The sequence below is a fragment of the Anarhichas minor genome, unplaced genomic scaffold (assembly GCF_050575085.1).
Source record: "Anarhichas minor isolate MPS153535 unplaced genomic scaffold, ASM5057508v1 ptg000007l, whole genome shotgun sequence".
Taxonomy (NCBI): Eukaryota; Metazoa; Chordata; class Actinopteri; order Perciformes; family Anarhichadidae; genus Anarhichas; species Anarhichas minor.
Window position 1 is genome coordinate 4270091 of NW_027466453.1, and position 27486 is coordinate 4297576.

The following is a 27486-nucleotide window of genomic DNA, read 5'->3' on the forward strand; positions in this document are numbered from 1 at the left end:
TATTGTAGTTTATACAACAGTAGAGGATTTGTGTCTATATGTAGGAGTATTCAGTTTTCTAAATCTAAATGTACAGTTTTATATCTTTATGCTGTTTGTATAAAGGGAAAATGATAACTTCACAACCCACCTTTGCACACATAAATTGCACACTCAGCCTATTCAGTCTTTGAATTTACATTCAAATATAATTCAGTTTATTGTCTTTTGAGATAATAACAAAAAGTGCTTCGTCATTGCACGTGTGAATAAATCAATGGAATATGAAAAACCTGTTTTTCCCCGAATGAGGAAGGGGGATGCGACCTCATCCCTCGTCTCACAGCTCTGCCGCTGTCTGAGCTCAGTGATTGGCGGAAATGCGTGGAGTGACGTAACGTGTGTCACGAGCTCCGGCAAGGGTATAAAACCACGGAGCGAGACGTTTACCATTCACACCAGGGAGAGAAACCACAAGGAGTTCTTGCTTCAACAGTGTTTGAACGGAACTTCTTCCTTCGTCCCGCGTACTACTTCTTCTACTCTGCATTCCGGACACGACAAACCTTTATTACTTGAACACTACCGAGAAAGTCGTCGTTAAGCTATTTTTTTGGACCGTTTTGCTAAGAAAACAAGAGAAGAATCCCGCAAGAAACGCCAGCTACAATGGAGTCTCAGGTCCGTCAGAACTACCACCGCGACTGCGAGGCCGCCGTCAACCGGATGGTCAACATGGAGCTGTTCGCCTCTTACACCTACACTTCCATGGTGAGAAGAACACTTCAATTTATTGTATCTTCGTAGTATGTATTAATGTATGCTAAGTATCTGCATCTATTGTATGTCTTGATATAAAAAAAACATTGGCTGTTAAAGAAGAAATATAAAATACAATTGTCATTAAATTGATTGTGTTTTATAAGTAATGCAGTATGACAGCACTGTTTCTCTGCATCTCTCACTTGTTTATCTGATGGTTGCCAGATAAGGAGTGTTTTATCCCCCACTCGCCACATTGAGTCAAACACGCTGAGTCATGTTTATGCTGTTTTCTTAACTTCTTCAAACGTGACGCTGGTCTGTGTCCAAACCGACTAGACCAGGGGTCTTCAACAGGGGGTCCGCGAAACTTTTGATTGATTAGACTTTCTTTTTTTTTTTCCAAACATGAATCTGCCCATTATTTTGATAGTTCAGTATTGTATGCAAGATAACGGGTATGTTTATGCATGGCACTAATGGGACATCACTCATTTTCGTTTCCACATTTCTGTTTAAAAAAACATCACTTTGAATAGCTTGTATGCATGATTATCATGCAATTGACAGACAATGTTGATATTGGCATCAGCTGACAAGGTATGCTTATCAATGGCAGTGGCACGGCCACCCTACTCACTGTACCTTGCACATGTTTAAAATAAAAACATGAATATATGAACCTGTGTATTATTCGAATAGCTTAGTATTGAATGTACAATATAGATGGTACTAGGCCCATTTAATATAAAACACAATATAAATTGTCGGGGGTCCCTGCTCCATCTCTCTATCAGTTGGGGGGGGGGTCCTTGGCCTGAAAAACGTTGACGACCCATGGACTAGACCTTTCAAAACTATGACTCGTGTGCCTGACAACTACTTTGTTGCCTAACTACAGTTTGTCACAACCGTTTTCTTTTTTAAATAATGGTGACGTCTGCTAATCACAGTTCTAACCTCTGCTCTTCCTCCCCTCTTGTCCCTTGTTTACAGGCCTTTTACTTCTCCCGTGACGATGTGGCCCTCGAAGGCTTCGCCCATTTCTTCAAGGAGAACAGTGACGAGGAGAGGGAGCACGCCCAGAAGCTGCTGGCCTTCCAGAACAACAGGGGAGGACGCATCTTCCTCCAGGACCTGAAGGTCGGTACACACTGGAGGACTGGCCCCGTTGAGACGTGTCTTGCTGCACCCTGTCTGTCTAGGACAAATAAACTGGGATTAACCTGCAGCAGTGGGACACTCGGTCCCTCCCGTTTACCACCAATTATTATCATGACCGTTCAGTCTGCTATAATTGAATGTTTTTCCCTCCGTAGAAACCAGACCGTGATGAGTGGGGCAGCGGGCTGGAGGCCATGCAGTGCGCCCTGCAGCTGGAGAAGACCGTCAACCAGGCCCTGCTGGACCTGCACAAACTGTCTTCTGACAACGTAGACCCTCATGTAAGTGTGAATTAGTGCCGCGTGGTCTGCCAAAGACGGTCCCGGCTACACCACAAACTCGTGTGCTCTGGCATTCGTCTGTACGCGTAGTAATCTCTCTCTCTCTCGTCTCCGTTCCTCAGATGTGCGACTTCCTGGAGACCCACTACCTGAACGAGCAGGTGGAGGCCATCAAGAAGCTGGGCGACTACATCTCCAACCTCTCCCGCATGGACGCCAACAAAAACAAGATGGCGGAGTACCTGTTCGACAAGCACACCCTGGGGGCAAAGAGCTAAATATGCAAAGTCTCAGGGTTGAGCCTGGAGGGAAGATGTGGCACACAGGCTTTAAACGCACCCTTCTGCTCCAGTGAGCGTGAATTTAAATCTACTCTGCTTGACCTGTGGAGTTGATGAGTTCTGGTGGTGTCACTGGGTTTTTTAAATGTCATTTAAGGATAGATATTTATAAGGTGATGACTTTGCCCTCATTACCTATAAATCTCCTCTTGTGTGACATTTGAATGACTGTTTCTGATCTGTTCTTAATCTGAATAAACATGTTGAGCTGGACTCTGTTGTCTGATCTGCATCTGTTACGCACCCTTTTCATATTGACTTAAAAGCTGTTATGTTTGCACACCATCGTTTATTAAACCAAAGTGCTGGTTAGTAGTCGGTAACTCCTAAATGGAGCTAATCTGTAACTCTTTCCCTTATAAAGTGTACATGCTCATGAATGACTGCACCGCCTTTAATCTACAATAACTGCCATCAAGTCACCAGAGCTTTACTCTCTGGTTTTTCCTTCTCAGCAGGACATTTAGATTTATTTTCCCCACAGTTCAATGAAGTGAAAGTCCTGATTCCTCCCAGGCTACATTTTCTTTTATTACTGAATAAACAAAGGAATTCTGAATTTAGTTTTTTGTGCAACGTTTTCGATACATACCTCTGAAAATGTTGCTGCTACTTGATACAATAAAGGTGAATGAACTTTTGTTTGTGCTGCTTCAAACATTGAAGAAAATGACAAAACAGAATAGCAGAAATAATTTGTTAATTTTGGTCTAGTCAATTCAATGCTGCATGGTTGCAGCGGGTTCCCCCACGCAGTCATCATTATCCCAATTCACCGTGGCGGGTCTTCCCATTTGCGTTTACGTTTGGGAACCTTCTTTTCAATCAGCTCCACCTCCACAGGATAATGGTCGCTGATAGCAGATGCCTGAGAGAGAGAGAGAGAGAAACGTAGGTTTCTCCTGTGGCACAATTTCTAGTTGGTCCAGCTTCAGCAAAATGTCCTCGGTTAGACAAAAGGTTTATTATGTTTTGTAAAACTCAAGTCATCAAAATACCCTTTTCACTTGCATCACTAAAGGACTACATACAGTACTGGTTTTACATGTTTCAGCATCATCAACCAAAACTGATGACCGTTTTCCAAGCATGTATGTGTGCAAGTATGTTTTAAAAAATAGTCAACCAAAAATAAAACTGGTTAAAATTTTTTTTTTAAACAACACAATTCGCTGCATTATTTGAGGCCCTGAGCCGAACTATTGCTCAGCTGGTCTGGGAAGTTATTCATAATTGACATACAACTAAATATTGTCTCCAGAGCACATAAACATCCCACACATACACTGAAGGCACAGCTTTCAGGAGCCATCCTCTGATTGAAGGACGACCCGCTGTACCACCGAGCCAGAGCCTAGTTCTATGTCCGTTCTACTCCTTCATTTATTTCTATGGTGAAAACATGAAAGTGTTAAACTGCTCTTAATAGACCCAGTCTTTTTGTAAATTGCAACTGATGTGAATTCTATCACAGAGAGTTAAAGCTAAAGTTGTTTTTACCTCGTCCAAGGTGAGACCAAAGGCCGACATGAAGTTGTAGACCCCAGCACTGCCAGGCACCACTCCATTCTTCATGTCATCAGTGATCACAATCCTGCAGATACAGGAAGAGGAGTGGATTTTAGAGTCTGTACACTTTTGTGTGTGTGTGTGTGTGTGTGTGTGTGTGTGTGCACCTGTCATAAGGGAAGCCGGTTTTCACTGAAGTGTGCTGATCGTTGGTGATCAGCCAGTGGAAACTCTTGTTCGTGAAGAGGCGGATCTTCTGCCAGTCGGAGTCTTTTACGTAAGTGCCGCCAGCGTTGAAGTCGCCCAGCAGCACGATGTTCTGCAGGGAGAGTAGAAATAGTTTCAACCATCCCCATCTCATATTTTAACAAATTAATCATCCAGTTTTAAAAAAAAATAATTGTGTTTTCTGGAGGACAACATTCACATTGGTGTTCAAGCGGGTGTTGACATCAGCCACCACGTCATAGAGGGCATCGATTTGCAGCACAGCGTCGCTTGGAGAGGTGTGCTGGGGGATCAGAACAAACTTCCCCACAGCTATAAAACAGGAGGAAGGAGAAAGGAGTGAGTGAACGAAGAGGGAAATGCGAGATGACAAGAGACAAGTTGATGTTTTGGATATGGCAGACATGATTCATACAACAAAAAAGTGAGCTCACTGTCTTTTAAATGTGGCAGCACAGAGTTGCCGGCCCTATTTGGCGGACATAAATACTGTATGGCAGTCAGAATTCTACTGAAGACAAAACATTTTCTAAAGGGGCCTTGGTGACCAACGGATCGTGACCTCAGAATCTCTCACACACGTGTTTAGTTCTCAGTTGGTCGCCTAGAGAGAGAGAGGCAATCTACATCACTGGCGTCCTACAGTGAGGAAGAGTTATCGCTCTCTGTTCTTTGCCGCACTCTTTCAGAGCCTACCGGTGTGTGTGGAGGAGAACTCAACGATGAAGGGCGGCCGGCTGAAGCGAGTGTCGCTACCGTAGGGAATGTCGTTGTAGGTGTAGTTTCTAACCACGGACACTATCCCCACCCTGCAGAGGAAAGATAGTACTTAACCACATCTCTCACTTCCTGTAAACACATTGCTTTTGAAGTAGTCTTCAAAAAGCGGTTAAAGTTCATCAACTCTTTCTTGTAGTCAGCTATTCACAGCATTGCTGGAGCATTTTCACAAGTTGTTTATCATCGTCGTTTATCGGTCCTGTGACCACTCGGGAGCAGCTTGACCGGTCCTGAATGTGTGAATGGATGAATGTAATGTGCAGATGTGTCATGTTTTTTTTTTTTGCCCAACAAATTTACGTATAATTACCAAAGGAAGACTGTATTACTAAATACAGCTGGACCAAAACGTACTCTGTATTCACCAGTATTCTTTGCAAAAATTAGATTTCATGATGTGTTTGGTGTTTTTAAAGTGGGCTATTTATATAGTAGATAGTATGCTGGGCTATGCTGTATATTGTGCATGTTATGCAATTATGTGACATTCCATATAAAATGGGAATTTCAAATGGATTTTAATTTTTCACAACACATCTGCAAGTCATTTGCATTCATAAAGGAACAGTGTGCAGGATTTTGGGGGATCTATTGGCAGAGTGATGTTTGTTGCATGTTTTCATCACCTGAAACTATGAATCGTTGAGTTTCTGTTAGCTTAGAATGAGTAGAATGATACTTTATGTTTTTCTGATAATACTTATGATGTTGAATGCTTGTAGTTGAGTATTTGAATTGTAATGTTGGCTATTTTACATAAGTAGTTTTCTGGCACTAATCGCTGACAATAAGGACAAAGACACTGTGCAGATCTGAAGTATAACTTTAAAAGATAAATAGTTTCTTTTCTGGTCACTGATGTGGGGTCTCAACGGAGGATTCCTGCAGAGGATCGGTTGTTTTTGCCTCTCTCTGTTTACCTGTAGAGGAAGAGATATCTCTCCTTGTAGGAGTTGCGACCCAGAGGCTCGCTGGGGAATTCCTTGAACTGAGGACACTCTCTGCGTAAACACACACAAACACACACAGATGTAGAGCATCATTTAGTTTGTCTCAAATCATAATGTGAGTTCATGAGCCGTCCAACTTAACTTCTACAGAAGGTCACTATATTCTGTGTGTAGTAATATAAGCACTATATAAGGTGTGTGGTTAGTCTAACTTGCTGACGGCTTTCATGAGTCTTGTGGTCACTGACAGATCCGGGTCTCTGACCTCCTGGATCAGAATGATGTCGTAGCGACAGACAATCTGAGAAACAGAAAACAACACATATCTGATTAGAGTTCTTGCTGCAGTGCCGTCTTATTATATTAGTGGTCTGTTTAGTTTCATTCCATTCAAGTAGAGTTCTCCTGAAACAAAGAGAAACAGAACTAAAAGAGGTGAACCAACATAACATCTCCTTTTCCACTCAAATTAAATAATCTGTGATGGTTATTGTTCTAGGTAATTAAGGGGTACTTCACTAATTCCTCACTTAAAAGCTTCACTGGTCATAACAGGGTTCAACGTTAATGTTTTGTTTTAATCACTTGCCCCCATATAACTTGTTTAATCTTTGTTGTTATCAAATACTAACAAAGACCAAAGTCAGTAAATTAATCTGGAGTTTCTCCCACATCCTCTAACATCATTAAACTACTAAACTGTTTTAATACTAAACACATTTGAGGTGCTCGCTTGCGCTTCAGTTCACAGAACTTTGTCTTTACCCCCCATTTCCTCGCGCATGTGCAACTCTCATCAGAGATGGGGAGGAAGCAAATGGCTCCCCCCTTAGCTACTTCCATCGTCAGCTCCCGAAAAAAAAACGTGTTTCATTCTTTTTTTTACAATCGGGCAAGTGAGTTGCAAGATTTATTAGCCCGACGGGGCATTTTACTTGCCCCGGGCAAGCGGGCAACCCTTGTTGTTGAGTCCTGCATGGGAAGTACTACCTGTGTCTCAAGTGTCTCTGGAGGACACAATAAGCCCTGATGATGTCATAGTGATATATAGTGTCATCAGGGTAATATGAGCTTGGGCTTGGACAGTACAAATGGAAAACCTGCGTTATAAACTGGGCACATAGTATTTAAAAGACATGGACATTTACCATCCAAGGAGGTTCTAAAGAAATTATAAAATGCTTAATGGTTGAATTATGGGAAATGTAGGATCCATTTTTATTTATTATAATTCTTTTTGAATCTACCTCTTGTGAGTCCCCCAACTTTATGGATTTGAAAATGAATAGCTGGAGTGCCCCTTTAATCTCCAAAAGCCTCTGAACAATACAGTATTGTAACTAAATCTAACGACATGCTCATACTTCTAATGTGCTACCAACTTATTGCAATTGAAGGGAGGCCAGCTGTCGGGTAAACCTCGTGGTATTTTAACGTTACTCAGCGCTGTTCAAAATATATCCTCTTTATATCGATGAGATACAGTCTTAGAAAAAAGGAATATTGGATGCAAAGAAAATATAAAACATTTTCAGACCTTGGTGATGTAATTCATGAGAGTCACGTCTTTGGATTTCTTGTCTCCAAATGTCTGGATGTTGAAGGCTCCCAGCAGCAGGGAGGTAGACAGATGCAGCAGGACCAACAAGAGGCCCAACACACACACCCAACGCATCCTGAGCCAAAGAGGTCACATTAGTGTGTATATTTAAAATACATCATTCTAAATCTTGATTGTATGACACATGGACAGTTAGCATGTAATAGTTATACTGCATGCTGGAGGAGCCTGAAAGACTCTCTGCCCTGCTGTGGGAGTCAGAGACGCACCAACACCTGCACCCCTGGACACACGCAGCAGGATCTCTATTCCTGCAAGTTTATATAACTCTGAGTCGGCAACCCGGCGTTTCATGTGCTGCTTTTTCCAGAGGCATCCTGGGTAAATTATTACTCCAGCAGGAGAATCATTATTCTGTTAGTAACATCTTATTAAAGATCAAGCAAAACCAGTCCCTGTGTATAATGTTAGATAATCTGCAAGACTTGTTCTCCAACTGTGTAACAAAAATAGGTTCCAGATCATTAATGCTTAATACCTAGCCTAATTAAGTACGTTATGGAATTTAAAAAGTAGAAACTTAAGACAATTCTTGACTTTTTTTCAGTGAGTCATTCTCAACATTTGTTGGGCGACGGTGTCAGAATGATGAATACAGTTTGAGAACAAGAAGATACAATACAGCATGTAGACTCTACAGGATGATTGTTTCCTTGGCAACTATCATGTTTTTCCCGAAAGATGTATAGATTTTAGTTGTTCTATTATCTCAATTTGCTTGCGTGCACAAAGCTGCCGTAAATAGGTCACAAAAAATGACTGAGCCCCCCACCAGGTTTGGGCTGAGCCCCGAATGTTCACAACGTGTGGATCCGCCCCTGCTGTGTGACATTTAGAGTGTGTACTGCTATGATGTGTTTGGAAGTGTAGAGTCTTCTGGAAAAGTGCATTTTCTGTCAGGTCCCATGTAAGGGTTGCATGCAAACACATTGAACCTGACAGTAGATGAATGTGGAACTAGAGTGTGCAGATGATCAACAGAGGCTGTTTTTACCTGCGGCGTTCACAGCAGCAGTGAGAAGGCAACAGATGGTGAATATGTGATAAAGGAAGTTGATTTGAGGTCATGTGTGATGAAATCTCTCTCCTCTATTGAGTCATGTTTACATGGTTTTCACGCCAAAATGTAAAGTAATATCTCCCAGTAAAAACATGAGGTGAACCAAACTACAGCCTGGAAATATAATATGTGTCGTCTTAAGACACACTTGTTTTCTGAAGGATAGACTTATTTATACACTTATTAGTTTATCTGTTCAGAGGTAGATGCATTCTTAAATATAATCATGTAATATATGAACATCAATGTCATGTAGCGATCATAGTGGAACATGGTTGTTATGTTTCCTTCACATAAGATGGGACATTGCTGAGGTAGAAATAATTAAAGATAATTATTGACGGTAAAACATTTTATACTTTCATTAATAACTTAAGTTTCACATTGTTTCCAAATTCATTCATATTTCAAAAGATGGGCAGAGATAGTGTGATGATGGGTGTGCCGTTATTGAGACCTCAGAAAATGTTCTATTGTGCTGTGATGGATGGAATCAGTAAGTGGCTTTTAGTGGTGGAATGAGTACATTTACTCAAGTAGGCCTACTGTACTTTTGAGGTACTTTTACTTGAGTATATCCATATCCATGCACCGTACATCCATCTTGTGCTTCTGTATATTTCTATTCCACTACAATTCAGAAGTACATATTTTTTACTCCACTTTATTTATTTGACAGCTTTAGTTACTTTGCAGCTTCAGATTGTAAATAAAAATAAAAAATACATTTATAAAATATGATGTATTAATATAGATCATGCTGAATCTCAGCATATACATTTGTTAAAATTAGTTTTGCCTTTACCAGCTGCATTAGTAACAATTACACATAAACCCATCAGTTATGATAATCCAGTATTATAAAATACATTATAATGAAATGGGACATTCAACACAATGAATAGCTACTACGTTTGGTTCTTTCAGTAAACAAGCTATATTTTGATGCTATTAGGACTACTTTTTTGAATGCATGACTTTTACTTGTAACAGAGTATTTATACATTGTGTCGCGTGTGGTGCTCCCGCACGTTCTAACGAGTTTAAAGAGAGAAATCTGTACGGGTCAATTATACCAAACAGTAATATATGACGAACAACAACACGATCAGTTGTTCATTCGTTTTCATTTTCTTGACCGCAAAACATGGATCTTAATTTTTTTCTCTTGATTTTAATTAAATTTTCCCTCCACTCCCTATAACTACGTTTTAGTTTAGTATAGTGCTCGGAGTGAGGTGTCCCCAGGTCTCTCCTACTTTAAGAATGCATGTGACTGTGTGTGTGTGTGTGTGTGTGTGTGTGTGTGTGTGTGTGTGTGTGAGATGGTGTGAGTGTGCTGCAGCTTACCGCAGGGGCTGAACGATCTCCCCCTAGAGGAGACCCCTCTCTCTTGGTTTCGATGTCCCGTCCGGGATGGAAAAATGTAGCAAATAGTTACGTTTTCACTTGTTTATTTAATTCAATTCAAAGTATATTTATTTGGATTCCAATTCAGAGAAAAAGTGGTCTATCGACAACAAGTTTGCAACACCAGAAAAAGAATAAAACCTAAACCAGTGAGCAAAGCGTATTGCCAAAAAGTCCGGAGATTGGTTAAATAAATTTTAAATTGAACACAGGTTACGACCTGCCGCTCCCCCTTCTTCTGCCCTGATCTTCTAAAATCGAAGGTATTTATCATCAGCTGAGCAAGAGGCAGAGGAAGTCCAGCCCTCTCCTGTCTGTCTTGTGAGACAGCTCGGAGCACTGAACTCCGCCCGGACAGGCTATTGCTCTGGTCAGGACCTTATCTGACCCCCTTCCGTCTATTCTGACTTTAGTGACCCCCCCCCCCCCCCCCACTGTTACAAAGGACGTATGGCACATCTGCTCACTGTTAGGTACAAGACAATGGAAACATGATATCACAGTAAAAAACAATTATACAGGTTTGTTGCCAAGCATGGATTATATAACAGAGTAAACTTTCAAATATATGTACTCTTTGGCAAGTTTATTTGACTGCTACCTTTATGAGGTATGAGCCCTATCCCAAAGCAATAAGTAAAATATCAAGAATAAAAAAAGTTACATGCAAAACGGTGGCTAAAACGCATGAAACATCAAAAGAAGAACTGTATGTGTATACATTATGTGGTTAAGCGCAGGCATCACCAGAAGAGGAACTAATACAGTAATTCACAGATAGTTCATGGTTTATCGTTCTGCCATCTGTTCATGTGTGTGGGTGTTGCAAAAGGTGTGTGTGTTCAATGCTTGGCCCAATGACTTTGCTATATGTTGATGTGTGTGTGTGTGTGTGTGTGTGTGTGTGTGTGTGTGTGTGTGTGTGTGTGTGTGTGTGTGTGTGTGTGTGTGTGTCGAACTGTGTGTAGAACACTGTGTACAGCTGGCGCCTGCTTTGGAGAGCCACAGATCCCTATGGCTTCTCTAAGTTACATTTATTTTTGCTCTTTTTGTATATTGTTCTGCTATAGTGTCTTCTAACACCTACTGACCAGAGCAGTCCGTCCAGAGGAATTCGTAAAAATATTACAGGCCCTCTAACAACTGTAATATTGCTACTTTTATCGGCCTCCGGAGGTCACGTATAGGTGGCATTTGTTGACAGTGTGACGACCCTCTCACTCTGCTGGCTGTGTTCCTGCTCAGGATTTCCTGGTGGGAGGAGTTACCTGCACCAATCATCCAATCATCTGATTGGAGCCTCCAGGAAGGCAATAAAAGACAGCCTTCTGGGAGTCTATGGTCTCTCTCACTCAGCAGGGCCTGCTGCACCAGCCTCATCATTTGTTTGTTATGCGGAAGTTGTGCAGCTAAATAAACTGTTTTGTGTTAGATCTCTGTGTGGCCTCCCTTTTTGTTGCCAGCCTTGAGCCAGGTGGTAACAAATGGGGGCTCGTCCGGAATGATTTGGAAAGGTTAGTACTGGAAAGTTGTTAAATGTAACTTTGTTAAAGGGAGTTTTCCACACAGATGTTTTTTTTGGTTAAATTGTGTTTTCTGACCTGCGGTTAGTAGTACAGGCTTGTCAGTCATTTGGAACCCTTTTCCTGATAGGCATAAGCAATGAGGGGCACTGGTCGTCTCTCATTGACCCTTTTCTTTTTTTTGTTTGTCTTGGTGCAATACGTGGTTAGAGCAATGGCTCGGGGGCACTTCCATGACTGTCTAGGTGATTTTCAGCTTGCTGAAGGTTAACCGGGTTGCTGGGTTTTGTGCTTAATTTATCCTGCCACGAACCTGCATGAAGACTAGGGATGAGTTGCTCAGCTAGACCTGGTTAGGCAGTTAGTCAGAGGAATTGGGTTCTTTATTTAAAGCACCCTGTCATCCGTTAGCTTTGGGTTGAAAAACTTTGTATTAATTGTAGTTTGTTGGAAAAGTGCCTAAATGGGTTGCAGGTGAACTGATAAAACGGCTTCCATTGAAGACTTTGTTCAGTCTCTAAATGATGATTCGTTAAATTCTTACACAAAAGATCAGCTCTTGACATTAGCGGACCGTTACAATGTCGAACTTTCTAAAAAGTGGAATAAAGAGAAATTGTTGGCCACATTAAAGGACCACTTGTTGGAGGAGAAAGTGTTGCCTGTCATAGTGGGGATTGCAGAGGCGCCTGTAGAAATTGATACATTTTCAGAGGTAGCTTCCCCCAGGGTGAGTGAGTCAGTCAAAGTTTCCGAAATGGCTCCTGTTTTGACTGGACTTGGAGTTGGTTTGACATTTGAGCAACAAAAACAACTTATCCTGCTACAAAATGCAAGAGGAACATAAAAATACTTTGGAGTTAGAAAAGTTAAGACAAGATGCACATCTTCGGGAGGCTGAACTAGCCCATGTTGAGGCAAGACAACAATTAGAGTTGGAGCGATATAAGCTGGAGGTTATGAGTGAAGGAAAGCTTCAGGCTGATCCACGCAAGGTAGGAGAGTCAGTATACCTGTTCCTGCTTTTCCCTCATTTGATGTTGCTGTTAACTTGTGGTTGGTTCCAAAGTTTAATGAAAGGGACCCTGACATTTTCTTTGTTTTGTTTGAACGTTTAGCAGGGGCACGAAATTGGTCGGATGCTGAGCGTACTCTTTTGCTTCAGTGTGTGCTCACTGGCAAGGCCCAGGAGGCTTTTTCAGCCTTGAGTGTTACTGATAGCGGTAGCTACCAGTTGGTTAAAGCTGCTGTACTTAGGATATATGAGTTGGTACCGGAAGCTTAACAACAACGGTTCAGGTTACTCAGAAAAGAGAGGCAGTCCCATATTGAGTTTGCTCGTGATTTAACCACTAATTTGAATCGCTGGTGTGCTGCTTCACAGGTAAATACTATGGAGGACCTTGAGGAATTAATCTGGCTGGAACAGTTCAAAAATGCTTTGCCTGACCGTGTTGATACCTGCATTCAGGAAAGGACAGTAAGCAAGGTTACAGATGCTGCTAGATTAGCAGATGAGTTTGTCCTGACTCATAAGGGATTTTTCGGTGAGAACCCTGGTTGTGGAGATTTTGGCTTCCGACAGAGTAATGTGGGAGCAAACTCAAGTAAGTTTTGGTCAGACGGGTTCAGTTAAGGCAGACCGGGGTTTACAGGGCAGGATGGACCCCAATCGTGTCTGTAATTATTGTTTTGGCAAGGGTCACTGGCGAAATGAGTGTCCAATGTAAAAAAACAAAAAATGAAAGCCTGTTTTTTTTTTTTTTTTTTTTTTTTTTTTAACCAGCAAAACCATCTGGGGCTGCTGCGTCTTTGAATGCTGAAGAAAGAGACCGTGTCATTGCTGCCGTGCAGGCACACACGAAACCTTCATCAGTCAGTAACTGAGGTTCAAGTTTTGGATCAGGAACAGACAGGTTCCACAGCTCAGCAGGAGATTGACCCTGGTTATGCTGCATTTGTGTCTGATGGTTATGTTTCACTCGTAGGAAGTGGAATAAAAGTCCCTGTAAAAATATTAAGAATCGTTTATTTTGGAATCTGCGTTGAATTTCTCTCCTGAAACAGACGCTGGTTCCAGTGTTGCGGTCCGAGGGATGGGTTTGACAGTCTTTTCTGCGCCACAGAAAATAATTTGACGCTAGTATCAAATCTGGTCCAAGGTGATGTGATCATGGGAGTGTGCCCTTCGTTGCCTATGGGGGGGGGGGGGGGGAGTACAGGTCATCTTAGGAAATGACCTGGCTGGCAATCAATCAGGTGTGGCCTGAGGTGTCAGTGGATACTCTATCCTCCCAGGTAGAGTCTGAGTCCTCCAAAACACCTTCTGCTATACATCCCACCTGTACAGTGACACGTGCTATGAGCCCAGCCAGTGGTGATTCCAGTTCTGAACATTCAGATAAGAAAAGACTGTCTCGCAGTGACCTACTGAAAGAGCAAAAACGTGACCCCACACTTCAGGCTCTGTACAACCGGGTTCTCAGGATGATGAGGTGGAGAGTTCAGTGATGTGAAAGATTTCTATGATTAATCGGGAGAAGAGTCAAGGTTTTCAATCTATATCAATAAACAGAGTCTTGAGAGAATCAAAGTTGTTTGTCTTTATTGCTTGCAAGCAGGAGAGCGGTTCAACAGACTCGTATCTCAGTGTACTGTGGAAAAGCTTCCTCGAGTGGTTGCTGTACATGTCATTTATACAGAAAGTAACACCCAAGATGAGTAATACACAAAGCAGAAGTTCTGTATGTACATGAAGCAGAACTGGTTACAACTGGCCTGTGTAGGCCCCCCGAAAACTGACCTTTGTGGTTAGTTTTCTCAGAAACTGTAAGAAACAGAAGTTCCAGGTAGTTCTGGGGGTCGACAGTTCACAGAAAGGGCAGGCAGTGTTTTTCCACTTGTCTCTGCGCTTTTCTATTTTTGCTTAGCAGACACTTTGATATACATTTGACTAGAAGCACATGGTTTACATATATTTTGCCATTACATCAGCTCATGGTTATTTTCTCCAAGATGGCCTGTTGGTGAGAAACTGGGTTCCTCAGGGAGAGGGTTTTATGGGGGAAGAGATGTTACAAATTGTTTTGCCCTCTAGTGTAAGACTTGCTGTACTTCAGACTGCTCATGATGGAGTTGCAGGTCATTTGGCGGTAAGAAAAACCTATGATAGAGTTAGGAGACACTTTTACTGGCCTCTGTTGAAGAGACATTTCTGCTTTCATTAAAACTTGCCGTGTGTGTCAGTTGACTGGAAAACCAAATAAAACAATAAAACCTGCTCCTTTGTATCCTATTCCAGTTGCTGAGCAACCATCTGATCATTGACTGTGTTGGTCCCTTGCCACGCTCCAAAGCTGGTAGTAACTGTTCACAGTGATGTGTCAGGCTACACGCTATCCAGCTGCATATCCTCTCAGAAACATTATCACGAAGTCTGTTGTAAAGGCGCTGACAGTTTACGTCTATTTTTGGCATCCCAAAAATAATTCAATCTGATCAGGGGTCCAACTTCAGTTCAAAGATGTTTGCAGAAGTGTTGAACCAGTTAAATGTTAAACATTCTCAGTCCAGCGCATACCATGCCCAGAGCCAGGGGGCTCTAGAAAGGTTTCACCAAACGATGAAGTCCTTCCTCCGTGCATATTGCACTGAGTTGGAGCGTGACTGGGAGGAGGGGTTACCTTGGCTGATGTTAGCAGCCAGGGAGGTGTCTCAAGAGAGCTTGGGTTTTAGTCCCAATGACTTAGTCTTTGGTCACACAGTGCGAGGCCCTTTAGCATCCCTACACAGGGACTGGCAAGCTGGGAGGCTCCAAAAAACTTGATGGATCATATAAATGGTTTTAAGCAGCAGCTGTACCAGGCAAATAAAATGGCGAAAGAAAACCTACAGGCAGTTCAAAATAAAATGGAGTCTGTATGATCAACGTGCAGAACGTCTTGAATTTAGTACTGGTGATCAAGTTCTGGCACTTTTGCCTTTAGTTGGCTCTCCTTTCCAGGCTAAGTTCTCTGGTCCCTATACAGTGACCCGAAAAGTGTCTGACCTAAATTATTTAATCGCGACCCCTAATTGAAAGACGTTGGTGCAGCTCTGCCACATTCATTTGTTTAAACCCTACTTTGCCCGCTCCCTTGTGCCAGGTCCTGGGTCGGGGTTTGCCTCTGCTGCTGCAGTGGTTCCAGTTGGTCATTCACCGTCACCTCTTGATCCGACCGAGGAATATGAGGAAGAGTGTTGTACACCAGATGATGTCATTTTGAAAGGACTTCTTAAAAACTCTGAGTTACTTTCCAATCTGGATGTAATGTTGAAACATTTACCTGAACCAAAGCAAAGAGAGTTGGTGGATCTTATTAAAGGTTATCCCTGCCTGTTTGCTGATACAGTGGCTGATGCCATGTCGCGAGCTGTAACTGTTTAAGTTAACTTGTGTTTTCTTTTACTCCCTGCAGTCTCTCTTTCTGTCTGCTCTGGTTTTTCTCCTCTCTTAAAATTGCTTCTCGGGTACCAAAGTTGCAGAGGGGAGGATTCTGGATGGTCAGGTGTTGAGATTGCCTGCAGTGAGGACCATAATCTTAAGGGAGGGGGTGTGAGGGGGTGTGTCCAAGGTGCTCAAAATCCACTTTCATAGCGCTGTTTTCAGCTCCTGGACGCAGGTTCGAGTCTCCGTTGGGACAAAGCCACTCAATGATAAAGAGCTATTTATAAATCAAGAAATGTGTACCCAACTTTACCGTTTACTGATTATCACTAGATTGTAGTGGCAGATAGATGATCAAGTACTTGACTTATTTATGACTATTAACCTATTATATTGCAGTTTTATGAACATTTAAATTGCAATCACTTCATTACTTCAATTCAATATTTATTTACTGCTCACTATAATGATTCACTTATCAATGAGACGTGTAGACATTAGTGAACAAAATATATTTATTAAACACAACAGGGACAGTAAACATTGAACACAGAGCCCATAGTGCAAGGTCACAAATACACAACACAAATATAATAATGAATCCAGTAAAAAGTAATTAATTATTAAAATGAGCAAAGACATATACACGACAGAACACTCCCCTTTTCTTTCTCTTATTTTCCCTTTTCAACCTCCCATCTCTTTTTTTCTTTCTCATAAAAAGGAGACGCTGGAACTCATTCCAGGTCTTCTCCTTCTCCATGCCCTGGTCTTTGTAAGGGGAAAAGACTTTACCAGGGCAGTAAATCTACTTCCCTGTTAGTCCAGGGAACCCCGTGTGAATGTGAGGACTCTTTGGATCCTGCTTCAGTTCCATCTGACAGAATCAACACTTGCGACCTGTGTGCTGGAATTCAGTCCTCTTCCTCTTTGGCTCTTTGGCATCCAGTTCCAGCTGAAAGAACTTTGGGGAAGGAAGATCAGAGATGCTGTCGATTAATTCTGGCTGGGGAGGGAGGGAGACGCCACAATGACACCATCTTCATTAGGTTGCGCACAGGAAAGGAGCCTGGCCAGAGACCCATGGATTGCAGCTCTGTCTTCATCCAGCTCCTCTGCTGCTGTGAACAGGTCCACTGGCTGACTTCATGGTCGTAGGCAGGGAGCTGTGGAGGAGGACGGGTGGGGAGAGCTAACGGCCTGGGTAACGGCTCACCTAGTCAGACAAGAATAACCAGAGCTAATTAGTACCATTTTTGGTGCGACTTGATTTCATCTTCTTGACATGAAAAACATTCTAATAGTAACTTTGATGTCTCTGTGCAGGTGACAGTTGACCGGGCTCTGCTGACGTCTCAGGAGAAATGCGGGGTGCCTCTGACACTATAGAGAATATTAAACATGTTATTATCATTGACAGTAACGTGAAGCAAGAATGTAACATGACATCTACACTGTAGTCTGTGAAACTCTACTTATTGTCCGAATACAGTGCACCAGCAACTTTAAAGAATTAACAACAGTTTTGATGGAAACTACATATGGATAATTTAAAGATGCACATACAGGTGAAATAATACACACCAGGAACTGTTGATGGACGACCCGCTCCTTCTGGCAGCAGACACACGAGCTCCTGGGGAACAGGCACTGGTCTCTTTACAGTTAGAGCTGCAAGGAGAGAAGGATCACAACACATAATCAATGGTTTATAACGGATATGAGCACAGTGAATATGACAGATACGTTTAAATGTTGGATGCATTTACCCTCTATGTGAACCCTTCAGATGAGTTGGTGCAGCCAGTGCAGCAGATGGTTCTAAGGAAAAAGCCTTGAAAGTCATTTATATTTTGACAACATACGAACACTACAGTTAGCATCGTTACTTCACCTTTCTCAACCTTATCCAACGAAACAGACTGTTTCTAACATTAATATATAAAGAATATATACTTCATTCATACACGTGTGTTCATGTTTCAATGGGTTAATATTCAGTAGCCAGTCATTATGATGTAACCTAGGCAGGTGAAGCAACATGGCACACTTCAAACACATGCATGCAGGTGTTAGTAACACAGCAGTTTCACATGTATGTATATATGTATGAACTGTAACTGATTTTAAATCTTCAGGGGGTAGAAAAAGAAATTAAAGACAGCAAATGTTTACTCACAGCTCTGCACATGTTGCTTGGGAAGGAGAGATACTCAGCATCCCTCTCTCCAGCTCTTCATCTTCATCCATCACTGAGATGCAAACAGACGAGAATAAGAACGTCACTAAATGAATATCTTCTTGTACTTCTTGTATAATGTAATAAACAACATTATTTTAACAGTGATGGAGAAAGTCTACACATCTTGTACTTCAGTAAAGAAATATGTATTAATACCACCACATGGTGTAAATACTCTTTTACAAGTAAAAGTCCTGCATTCAAATCTTACTTACTCAAAGTCTGACTTAAGTAAAAGTACAAAAAGTAAACTTTAAGGAGCAAAAATAAAAGTACTCATGATGCAGAATATTATGCATTAAATTATTATAATTATTGAGGCATTAATGTGTTCATCACTTCAATGACTTTATACACTGCTGGTAGTTTAATCTGTAATAACACATCATTTATTAGTTGAGTATATTGTGTCTGATATCCTTAATCTGCTAAATAACTAGTAACTAATGCTGTCAAATACACGTGGAGCAGTAAAGGTACATAACTATAAACTACATGAATTAATGACGATACGTGACGTGATACAACGGAGACGTGTGTGTTTATTTCACGTTAACGTCATTCAAATGAAGCACCGGGTCCGGTCATAGCTTCTTGTTCTTTCGTTACGTGTATGTAAAGTAACAGAGTATATCTGACGTTAACCGGCCGCTGGTCAGCCTCTATATTCACCGACGTACAGCAGTAATCGCTAAATCATATATTTAAATGCACGTTCGTGTTAACTTGATACTTTCGGCCACAAAAACACAACAAAGTCGGACATGAATGAACCCGTATGAAGAATAAAACTGAAGACAACTACACAACTAACTTTATCTTTATAGCTTTCACGTGAATGTCAGACAGCCCAGACTAACTATCATGACATTTAAATTCATCGTTATTCATCTTAATGATTTACCGTTTAACGTAGCGTCCACACAGGGAAGAGCTCCAGAAAATCCGGGCTGTCACCGGAGAAAGTCTTTCACTCGCAAAACGGCACCACAGCGCAACTAGCGGCCAAAGATATATTACGTCCTTTCGGCTCCACAGCGCTGCTGGTGGCCAAAGATATATTACACCCGTAGTGGTTTAGGACTACCATTGAAAATGAATGGAAAACGGTTTAGGTTGATGAAAACGATTCTCTATGATAGTTCTTATCACTACGGGTGTCATATATTTTTGTCCACAAGCACGATTCTGGGGGCGCTGTTTCTCCCCTTCCATACAAGTAAGGAGACCCCGTTTTCCTTTTTGAGTGACAGACGTGCAGCATCTACAGCAGCAGACTACAGTAAACAACCTGTGCTTTACACAGAGTTTTATCACGGCTCTATCTTCGGACAAACAGTCAAACATATCCCACGTAAGTACGGCTCATTTGTTCAAGTACTTAATGAACCCTCTCAGTTGTATATATGGGTAAACTGTTTTTATAGTTTGCTTAAATGTTTGTTGTTTAGCATTGTAAGGTTCTAACTCGGTTTGTTGTTCGCTGACGTAACGTTAGCACATCAAGGTTACGTAACGTTATATTTGCTGTTTGTATGTAACGTTTATATGTCAGCATTAACAGTTATTCATCAGCTTGTCTTCATTAATCACATTCATATTGGCCTTCTTACTATCAACAAGCTCCCAATGTGTTGAGGCAAAGTATGTAGTCCTCCCATACTAGCAGTGTATCTCGTTTTAAAATCAAATCTAAGTTATATAGTGTATATTACTCATGTGTTTTAATGTGTATATCTCACTTGCCTTCCCTGTTTGTCATCATCTCAGAATATTGGCCCTGTGGAAACACAGAGAGACACTGTCCTTGAGGAAGCAGAGGGGGGCTGAGTGGAGGAAGGTGGCAGAGGAGAGGAAGAAGAGGGAGTCAGCGGTGCAACTTCCGACAGGTGGCCTGTGCAGGCTGTGCAGGGTCTGTCACCAGCCTCTGAAGCAGGGTCCCAGCAGTGAACCTCATGTGCAGCAGCTTCCCCGGGGTGTCAGGGAAGTACATCTACTGCCCCTCCAGAGTGTTCTCCCTGCACAAGGACCAGGACATGGTGAAGGAGAAGACCCGGAGAGACTTCTCACAGTCTGACTTTATGAGGCTGAGAGGGACAGATGGATCGCAGAGAAGAAGGAGTGACCACGAACTCACCAAACCCCCAAATATACACTCACACACAACACTGTTCAATATATTGTATTAGTATTAATTTAATTATTTAACTCGTATAAATATAATTATTGCATTAGAATGAATATCATTATTTAATTAGAATATATACATTTAAAGCACTAGAATAAATACGGACATTTGAGAAGCTGAAACTAGATAATGTTGACGATTATTGTTTCAGCACTTATATTGTAAATATGTTTATGGATACACCATCTACTGTATATATACTGTATATTAAATGTATTGTTCATTTGTTTTATATATGATGTTTTAGGGGCATTTTGTTTTTGTGCATCTGTATTTTTTCAATAAAATATCTTGAAAGTGCCCCTCTGACTGTCTTTACTTTAGGGGTGGTAATACATAGAAAATTAAATAATCAAACATTTATATATGCTCATCTGCACAATAAACATATATTGTTATTGTTGCAATAATATAAGTAAAACTGCAGCATCATATTTGGAAATTAGTATCTCATTTGCATAATTACTTCAAGATAAATTATTCTATCTTGATTCTTTGATGTGAAGCACTTTATGTTTATGCATGAATGCTATACAAATAAATGATCATTATTTTTGTATTATAGCCACATTCTGTAGCTAATCATTTGAATCAAATACTGGACATTTAGTTTGGGTAAGGTGGGAATCGAATCGGTTCATTTTGGAAGGGCTTCTGTTCATGAACATATCTTCTACACTTATCCGCGGCAGGCCCTCAAGAAAAAGGTTTGAGTATTACTTATTATTCTACCACTGGTTGCAGCACAGCAGTAAGGAAACAGGACAGTGGGTTCTTTGGGTTATTTGGTTTCAGCCCGGCAGGGGGCGATAAAGCGCTGCTGTGTTTAACACCGACCGACTTGATCACAGAAGGAAACGCTGCGTGACGTCATCCGTGTAGCAGCCACAAACAGGAAGAAAACATCCAGCTGTTATCTAAGCAGGGAGAGCTTTGGCTAGCTTAGCAGCCTGTGTAGCATTGTGACAGTAATGAAACGGCATTGAGAGTCGGGAACAAACTGGTGTTTGGTCATGCTGTGTCTGGATCACATCCCCCCAGTCCAGTGGCGGGCCGTCAGGGCTTGCAAGGCCTTCTCTGCTGGCCTAAACAGAATCACAAAGTTATAGCTATTTTATAATTTAATAATTTTTCTTAAATACACTACCTGTAGTATAATTTATAAAAATATTTTCCCCATTATCTTATTTTCTCATTGCACAGCTACTGTCTTCCTCAGTTGCTCTGCTTCCAGTGCAGCTTGTTTTAAGTAGAGCTTTTATCCAATCAGAGTTCACCTCTGTGTCTCTAGGTAAGAACAGAGGCCTGAGGCCTGCAGACTCACACGTGAATCGCTTTGCAGTTTAAGTGAATGGGGACGATATTGTTGATTGTCATAGTGTTCAACCAATCAGATCTTTAGTTTGACATGTTGGGCGTATTCTTTAACGTGTCAGAACCTGCTAGCTGGCCTACAAGTACATGATTGGTCAGTGGGCTTGCGTGACATGTTGGGCGGTGACAATCCCAATATCTGCTGCCTCTGTCGAGCGGACATTTTCAGCCCTCAAACGCATTAAACCGTATTCAAGAAATACAACTGGGGAGGCTCGACTGTCTTCACTGGCGTCCATGAATGAAGAAGGACTTCTTACTGGAACTAAAACGCATGGATGTACTGTTGCTAACCCTGTATTGGACAATGACAATAACTTAACCTTGAACCTTGACAGACACCAGTGATTCAGTGACATAAATGTTTTCTATCCAAATTTCTAAATACTTTATTTAAAGTAACATCAATCCGTTCCAATTTACCATCAAACCATATTTTGTGAAATATTCAGTCTGCTAGTTAGCCAAAGCTTCACAGACCTGCTGTGCCCAGTTACGGTTACTAAGCGGTGATTGGACAATTGCTTTTCGGGGGAGGGCTTTTGCGAACAGTCAGTTATTGCCACAGGCCGGTCTCCACCGAGTGCCTAGCCTTGCTGTACCTTCATGCTGCAGGTCTGCTGAGACCCTCAGCTCCTTTCAATCAAGATTGAAGACTTTTCTGTTTGCTGCTGCCTTTAATTGAAGCACATTCAATTAATATATTAATCAATTTCCTGCATTTCTGCATTTAACTACTGTATTTTATTTCTTACACTTTTTTTTTTTGTCATCAATTTCCAAATACTGCTGATTGAGAACATGACATTTAGTGATGTTATGTTACTATGTCTGAAAAGTTCTGGTAAACCGATAAAAAGTGTCATTGAAAGACCTCAGGGAGGCCGGGTTAAAGTGTTTCAATGACTGTTTTTATTGTTTCAATGTATGTTCTTAATTGTTTTTTTAAATCTCTTTTGCCTTATGTTTTGATGCTTTTAATGGTTTTATGTGAAGCACTTTGAATTACCTTGTTGTTGAAATGTGCTATACAAATAAACTTGCCTTGCCTTATAAACCATAACTAATGAAAGTAACCCTGGGTGCATTTGAACAGCCCATAGTGGGCGATGCCTTTGTGATCGAACAGTTTTATCTACATTTAGCCTGAAATATCTGAAGCAATGATGGTTTTTATTGTCAGAGGATTGATTCATGTGATTAAGGAATGAAATGAAGCTGTTAAAAATCACATCGTCACTTTCGTTTTTAGCCGTGTACTTTATCTTTAACAATGATCCTTGTAGTACACACATTGTAGTTCTGTGCGTGCATGTATAGTGAACAACGTATTTATTTTTATTTTCCAGTAATAATCCAGTTTATAATCCAGTGCTGGGTCGCTTTATAGAGAGAAGGCAAGGCCAGAACTCAGTATATAATCTCTGTTAAAAAAATCATGAAAAAGTCAAGATTACTATTAAACAGAGGATTGGAAGTTATTCTGATGTTTATCATTTGCAGTTGCAAGTACTTGCATTCAACGATTTTGAGACCAGAAACAGTTTTCTATTTCTATTTAAATATGTCCTGATGTATTGTAGTTTATACAAGAACAGTAGAGGGTTTGTGTCTATATGTAGGAGTATTCAGTTTTCTAAATCTAAATGTACAGTTTTATATCTTTATGCTGTTTGTATAAAGGGAAAATGATAACTTCACAACCCACCTTTGCACACATAAATTGCACACTCAACCTATTCAGTCTTTGAATTTACATTCAAATATAATTCAGTGTATTGTCTTTTGAGATAATAACAAAAAGTGCTTCGTCATTGCACGTGTGAATAAATCAATGGAATATGAAAAACCTGTTTTTCCCCGAATGAGGAAGGGGGATGCGACCTCATCCCTCGTCTCACAGCTCTGCCGCTGTCTGAGCTCAGTCATTGGCGGAAATGCGTGGAGTGACGTAACGTGTGTCACGAGCTCCGGCAAGGGTATAAAACCACGGAGCGAGACGTTTACCATTCACACCAGGGAGAGAAACCACAAGGAGTTCTTGCTTCAACAGTGTTTGAACGGAACTTCTTCCTTCGTCCCGCGTACTACTTCTTCTACTCTGCATTCCGGACACGACAAACCTTTATTACTTGAACACTACCGAGAAAGTCGCCGTTAAGCTATTTTTTGTACCGTTTTGCTAAGAAAACAAGAGAAGAAACCCGCAAGAAACGCCAGCTACAATGGAGTCTCAGGTCCGTCAGAACTACCACCGCGACTGCGAGGCCGCCGTCAACCGGATGGTCAACATGGAGCTGTTCGCCTCTTACACCTACACTTCCATGGTGAGAAGAACACTTCAATTTATTGTATCTTCGTATTAATGTATGCTAAGTATCTGCATCTATTGTATGTCTTGATATAAAAAAATATTTGCTGTTAAAAGAATAAATATAAAATACAATTGTCATTAAATTGATTGTGTTTTATAAGTAATGCAGTATGGCAGCACTGTTTCTCTGCATTTCTCACTTGTTTATCTGATGGTTGCCAGATAAGGATTGTTTTATCCCCCACTCACCACATTGAGTCAAACATGCTGAGTCATGTTTATGCTGTTTTTTTTTTTTGTTTTTTTTGTTTGTTTTTTTAACTTCTTCAAACATGATGCTAGTCTGTGTCCAAACCAACTAGTCCTTTCAAAACCATGACTCGTGTGCCTGACCACTACTTTGCTGCCGAACTGTTTGTCACAACCTTTTTTTTCTTTTTTTTTTCCCCCTCTTGTCCCTTGTTCACAGGCCTTTTACTTCTCCCGTGACGATGTGGCCCTCGAAGGCTTCGCCCATTTCTTCAAGGAGAACAGCGACGAGGAGAGGGAGCACGCCCAGAAGCTGCTGGCCTTCCAGAACAACAGGGGAGGACGCATCTTCCTCCAGGACCTGAAGGTCTGTACACACTGGAGGACTGGCCCCGTTGAGACGTGTCTTGCAGCACCCTGTCTGTCTAGGACAAATAAACTGGGATTAACCTGCAGCAGTGGGACACTCGGTCCCTCCCGTTTACCACCAATTATTATTATCATGACCGTTCAGTCTGCTATAATTGAATGTTTTTCCCTCCGTAGAAACCAGACCGTGATGAGTGGGGCAGCGGGCTGGAGGCCATGCAGTGCGCCCTGCAGCTGGAGAAGAATGTAAACCAGGCCCTGCTGGACCTGCACAAACTGGCTTCTGACAACGTAGACCCTCATGTAAGTGTGAATTAGTGCCGCGTGGTCTGCCAAAGACGGTCCCGGCTACACCACAAACTCGTGTGCTCTAGCATTCGTCTGTACGCGTAGTAATCTCTCTCTCTCGTCTCCGTTCCTCAGATGTGCAACTTCCTGGAGACCCACTACCTGAACGAGCAGGTGGAGGCCATCAAGAAGCTGGGCGACTACATCTCCAACCTCTCCCGCATGGACGCCAACAAAAACAAGATGGCGGAGTACCTGTTCGACAAGCACACCCTGGGGGCAAAGAGCTAAATATGCAAAGTCTCAGGGTTGAGCCTGGAGGGAAGATGTGGCACACAGGCTTTAAACGCACCCTTCTGCTCCAGTGAGCGTGAATTTAAATCTACTCTGCTTGACCTGTGGAGTTGATGAGTTCTGGTGGTGTCACCGGGTTTTTTAAATGTCATTTAAGGATAGATATTTATAAGGTGATGACTTTGCCCTCATTACCTCCAAATCTCCTCTTGTGTGACATTTGAATGACTGTTTCTGATCTGGTCTTAATCTGAATAAACATGTTGAGCTGGACTCTGTTGTCTGATCTGCATCTGTTACGCACCCTTTTCATATTGACTTAAAAGCTGTTATGTTTACACACCATCGTTTATTAAACCAAAGTGCTGGTTAGTAGTCGGTAACTCCTAAATGGAGCTAATCTGTAACGCTTTCCCTTATAAAGTGTACATGCTCATGAATGACTGCACCGCCTTTAAATCTACAATAACTGCCATCAAGTCACCAGAGCTTTACTCTCTGGTTTTTCCTTCTCAGCAGGACATTTAGATTTATTTTCCCCACAGTTGAACGAAGTGAAAGTCCTGATTCCTCCCAGGCTACACTTTCTTTTATTACTGAATAAACAAAGGAATTCAAAAATGGCACACTGCCACATAACTTAATTATGAAATCCAATGATTTTAAGAGTTTAAATGTTTTTATTGGCCTGCATTGTTAGAAGGAAACCTTGTGTACAGAATATATCTAATTTTGTTTATACAAATTTGTCACAAGGGGCTCTGTACAGCAGGGTCTGAAATTACATTTTTATTTTACTGTGGCAGCGAAGTATTTAAAGAACTTTCAAAGCATTTAGAAATAATTCATTGCTAACTGTCATTCATGAAATAGTTATAGTAGGTCAAACTAATTTAAGTTTAGATCATAAAAAGCCATCAATCAATCATGACAGAGCTTGGTGGAATTTGATTTCCACCAATCATTTGACAATGATAGTATGTCATATAGTGTCCTGGCATTTGGTTGTATTTTCCTGTTATAGTTTGATAAGTTCACTCACCCTGTCATGATTGGTTTAAAGAATCCTTATAGTAGAGCCCTGCATGGGAAGTACCACTTTAAATACCTCTCAGAACAGCTGTATGATGTCTTCAGTGCCACTGGAGGAGAGCAAGACCCCCATGATGTCATAGTGATGTCATTGGGATGGGATCATGTGAGCTTGGACAGTATAAACTGAAAACATGCGTTGCAACAACAAACAGGTTTGTAGTTTTGTTGTACTAAATAATTCATTCATGTTACTGTGATGAAAAACATTTTTGCATGAAAGAAGAGTCGGAGGTGCATATTTACCTGCTTCTGTGAGTCGTGTGGGGAAGGAGAAGGCCTGTTGTGAGCAGGGCACAGAGGCTTTGCTTGTGTGAATCCCCGGAGGCTCCTCTGCAACTTCTCTCGGGAGGTTTTTATTTACCTGCACAGTGCATGTGACCGGGTCAGGCTGGAGGGGAGGGGTGAAGAGAGGTGTGTTGCGGATGGGGATCGGGGTTTTCAGGTCAAGGAGGTCCGTTCAGCAAAATTGGCCCTCACAGTGGTTTTATGTGTCGGCTACAATGTGGCAGTCTTATTATAGAAATTCAAAGAATTTCTACTTTTGATTTGATTTAGTTTCCAGAATTATTCAACTCACCACCAACTCCCTGTGTTGATAGGTAACATTTGCAGGGCTCCACAGCAGGGGCGGAGCCATCCAGGGCTCAGCCCAAACCTAAGGGGGGCCGGGGAGGGATTGTAAACTATTCATGGCAGCTATATACATTATTTTACGAGCCTTATGAGATAAAAAGAGGGCCTAAAAATCTGCACATCATTTGGGAATGATGTGCAGATTCCAGGGAAACAATCATCCTGCAGAGCCCACATCCTATTTTGTATCTAATTGTTCTCCAACTGTTTAACAAAAATAGGTTTCAAGAATACTCTAAATTCCACCCACATATCTATGCAAGGAGAGAGGGGAAACTTATAGAATGATACACTTCTTTGGGGGACTTCGTGGCACTAGTTGAAAAATGCGTCTGCATTTGGTGTCACATGTTCATTTGTGTCAATTGTGCTAAGATGGTTGAGTACAGCTCCCTGCAGCAGCTCA

General features: G+C 41.5%; 3 protein-coding genes and 1 long non-coding RNA gene across 5 annotated transcripts; 2 read left to right on the forward strand and 2 right to left on the reverse strand.

Moving 5' to 3' along the window:
- Positions 1 to 648: 648 nt before the first annotated feature.
- LOC142945228 (ferritin, spleen middle subunit-like) lies at positions 649 to 2464 on the forward strand. The gene is made up of 4 exons (XM_076086647.1): positions 649 to 750; positions 1738 to 1884; positions 2061 to 2186; positions 2309 to 2464. The coding sequence occupies exons 1-4, from the start codon at positions 649 to 651 to the stop codon at positions 2462 to 2464; spliced, it is 531 nt and encodes a 176-aa protein (XP_075942762.1).
- A 573-nt stretch (positions 2465 to 3037) lies between these two features.
- LOC142940520 (deoxyribonuclease-1-like) lies at positions 3038 to 7669 on the reverse strand. Its single transcript, XM_076083083.1, has 8 exons — positions 7532 to 7669; positions 6207 to 6295; positions 5965 to 6045; positions 4961 to 5073; positions 4464 to 4576; positions 4204 to 4355; positions 4028 to 4121; positions 3038 to 3395 (listed from the first exon to the last, which is right to left on the reverse strand). Exons 1-8 carry the CDS (start codon positions 7667 to 7669, stop codon positions 3300 to 3302), a joined length of 876 nt encoding a protein of 291 aa, XP_075939198.1. The 3' UTR covers positions 3038 to 3299.
- An 8943-nt stretch (positions 7670 to 16612) lies between these two features.
- LOC142940601 (uncharacterized) lies at positions 16613 to 20898 on the reverse strand. Of its 2 annotated transcripts, none has more exons than XR_012950793.1 (6): positions 20023 to 20898; positions 18214 to 18286; positions 17804 to 17855; positions 17619 to 17705; positions 17343 to 17417; positions 16613 to 17250 (listed from the first exon to the last, which is right to left on the reverse strand). It is a non-coding gene; the product is annotated as an uncharacterized LOC142940601 (long non-coding RNA). The 2 variants fall into 2 exon arrangements; XR_012950799.1 differs by lacking the exon at positions 20023 to 20898 and adding an exon at positions 19181 to 19252.
- Positions 20899 to 24063: 3165 nt separating this feature from the next.
- LOC142945229 (ferritin, spleen middle subunit-like) lies at positions 24064 to 25349 on the forward strand. The gene is made up of 4 exons (XM_076086648.1): positions 24064 to 24165; positions 24622 to 24768; positions 24948 to 25073; positions 25194 to 25349. The coding sequence occupies exons 1-4, from the start codon at positions 24064 to 24066 to the stop codon at positions 25347 to 25349; spliced, it is 531 nt and encodes a 176-aa protein (XP_075942763.1).
- Positions 25350 to 27486: the final 2137 nt, after the last annotated feature.